At 44.2% G+C, this 2246-nt stretch overlaps 2 protein-coding genes across 2 annotated transcripts in view; one reads left to right on the top strand and one right to left on the bottom strand.

The window, feature by feature from the left end:
• LOC119572593 (ATP-dependent (S)-NAD(P)H-hydrate dehydratase-like) overlaps positions 1–2246 on the top strand; it is a 57399-nt gene that overhangs the window by 3146 nt on the left and 52007 nt on the right. The gene's annotated exons all lie outside the window — the stretch shown is intronic.
• LOC119572628 overlaps positions 169–2246 on the bottom strand; it is a gene marked incomplete at its 3' end in the record, with an annotated part of 5633 nt that continues 3555 nt past the window's right edge. Inside the window, 3 exon segments of the mRNA XM_037919736.1 lie at positions 169–285; positions 560–797; positions 1003–1148. Of these exon segments, the coding sequence (XP_037775664.1) occupies positions 169–285; positions 560–797; positions 1003–1148 (501 nt within the window).

The following is a 2246-nucleotide window of genomic DNA, read 5'->3' as shown; positions in this document are numbered from 1 at the left end:
TCTATCTGTTCGTCTGTTTGCAGTTACTAATTGTCTATGGATATATTATCAATGCCTGTACTTATATAGTGATATATGTATTTGTATATTTATCTATCAATCTAATGGAAATACGGAATATGAGTATGATATTACACAAAAATGAAAGGTGTTGGATCATATACTTACACACATTTACAGATCTCAGGGTCGCAGTTGGGAGGATACTTCAGGCAGTTCGTCTTGCACCATTCCTGTAGGCTATGAACTTCCCTCAGAGGTTCAATAGGGAGACACACCTGCGATCTGTATCAAGAGAGATTTGTTGTGGGTATTACAGATGTAAAGTATTATGTACCTAATGGCTGTTTTTATATTTATGCCCACACTTACACAGACGCCTGCACAGAGAAACACACACACAAATACATACATACAACAGTGCACACGTACACACACACGTACAAAACCGCGACAACCATACGAATTGCCCCTTCTCTTCGTCCACAGCCCCCAGCCTCTCCCCATCCATCCCACAGGATTCCGTCCCCTGCAAACTCTCCGCAGCGCAGGTAAGTACCTAATGATCAGCGGTTTGAGTCCTCCGGGGCGCTGATCCTTGGAGTCTTGAGGAATCCCAGGGAAGCTACCCCTGAAGTAGAGAGCCCAAGGGTTGTCCACCTGGTTGCTCTCCGATGGATATCCTGCGAAGCCGCTTGTCTGCGTGTTGATGACGACGTCGGCGCAGTTGATGAAGGTCTCCTGAGGTCCTTGACCCACGCCCTCCAGACCCTCTTGGTTCACGCCCCAGGTATTTCCTGCGGATAACAATGGTAATAATAATAATAGAAATGTAGTTACAAAGCACGGAGATTACCAACTATAGATAAATGCAGCATAGTAACCTTAAGCCTCTGCAATCCTTAGCCATCTCAAAGTTCTGTTGCAACCAGACATAGGAAGACAAGAGCAAAGAAATGCAGCTCTAAAAGGCAAAAATAACAAACAAAGGAGTGAGCTCACCTGCGAAATACTTCCACCTCAGGACGCAGTGGCTGCAGGTGATTCCTTCGGGCAGTTTGACGCGCCACTTGAAGATCTCGTACTTCTTGCTGTCTTCAGGAATGATAAAGCGCGTTTCATACGTGCCTTCGAGAGGGAGGACGTATCTGGAATTCCACGGATGCAGGTATCAAGGATTTCAGTCGATTAGGAAATTAGACAGATAGAATTCGATGTAGTAAGACAAAGGACTGCTAAAAAGATAAGAAAAATGTCTAAGAGGTCGATTAGATAGAGGACTGAGAGACTGATAGAAAAATGATAGGTCGATAAAATAAAGGATTAATAGATTGATAAAAAATAGATAGATCGATAAAGTAAAGGACTGAGAGACTGATGAGATAAGATTATGAATAATAGAGAAAAGTGATACGAAGGAGAGGTAAGAGGGTGGAAGGAGCAGAATCGAGAGAATAAGGAAGAGGAAGTGGGGGATGCACACACACACACATACACACACACACACACACACACAGAGAGAGAGAGAGAGAGAGAGAGAGAGAGAGAGAGAGAGAGAGAGAGAGAGAGAGAGAGAGAGAGAGAGAGAGAGAGAGAGAGAGAGAGAGGGGTACCTCTGCCTACCTAAGAAAAACGGCATTCCTGAGACCTAAGCGCAAGTCGAAATCCGAATGAAAACACACAATCCCGGCAACTTACTCTCGCTGCCATAAGAGATTATACGGCGATAACACACAAAAAAGAACAATCGCATTAAACTCAGGGTACAAACCATTAGTACTTCTCGTGACGATTCTTGTGGATGTCGTCAAGGCAGCTGCGAATTTTACTTAGGTTGAGTCTGATGCAGTGATATTTATCCTTTAGAAAGGCAGGGGTCAGTGCATTCAATGCTAAATTAACAAACGTAACTTCTTGACAAACAAACAGTGAAAACAATGTTCATATGTAGTATCATCGTAGTTTTTCCTGAAATGTGGTTATATCATAGTTTACCCTGAAAATCGCCTAGTCACGAATTTCTGGTTTACTTTTATTTATTTCTCATACTATAAGTATAAGAGAAGTTGTCGCCTGGAGGTTACTGCTGTGGCTGGGCACCACGGCGGGCAAGGATTAGGTTCAGCCGAGTCAGCACCAGCTGACACACGTGAGCGAGTCGGCATTAGTCGACACAGGCCGGGCTCCCCTCATGGCATAGCCCGGGCGAGGCTAAGCTTCGCATATCGGACTTATCCTTATCCTTA

The sequence above is a fragment of the Penaeus monodon genome, chromosome 1 (genome assembly GCF_015228065.2).
Source record: "Penaeus monodon isolate SGIC_2016 chromosome 1, NSTDA_Pmon_1, whole genome shotgun sequence".
Classification (NCBI taxonomy): domain Eukaryota; kingdom Metazoa; phylum Arthropoda; class Malacostraca; order Decapoda; family Penaeidae; genus Penaeus; species Penaeus monodon.
Note: the sequence above shows the minus strand (reverse complement) of the source record. Positions and strands in the feature narration are given on the sequence as shown.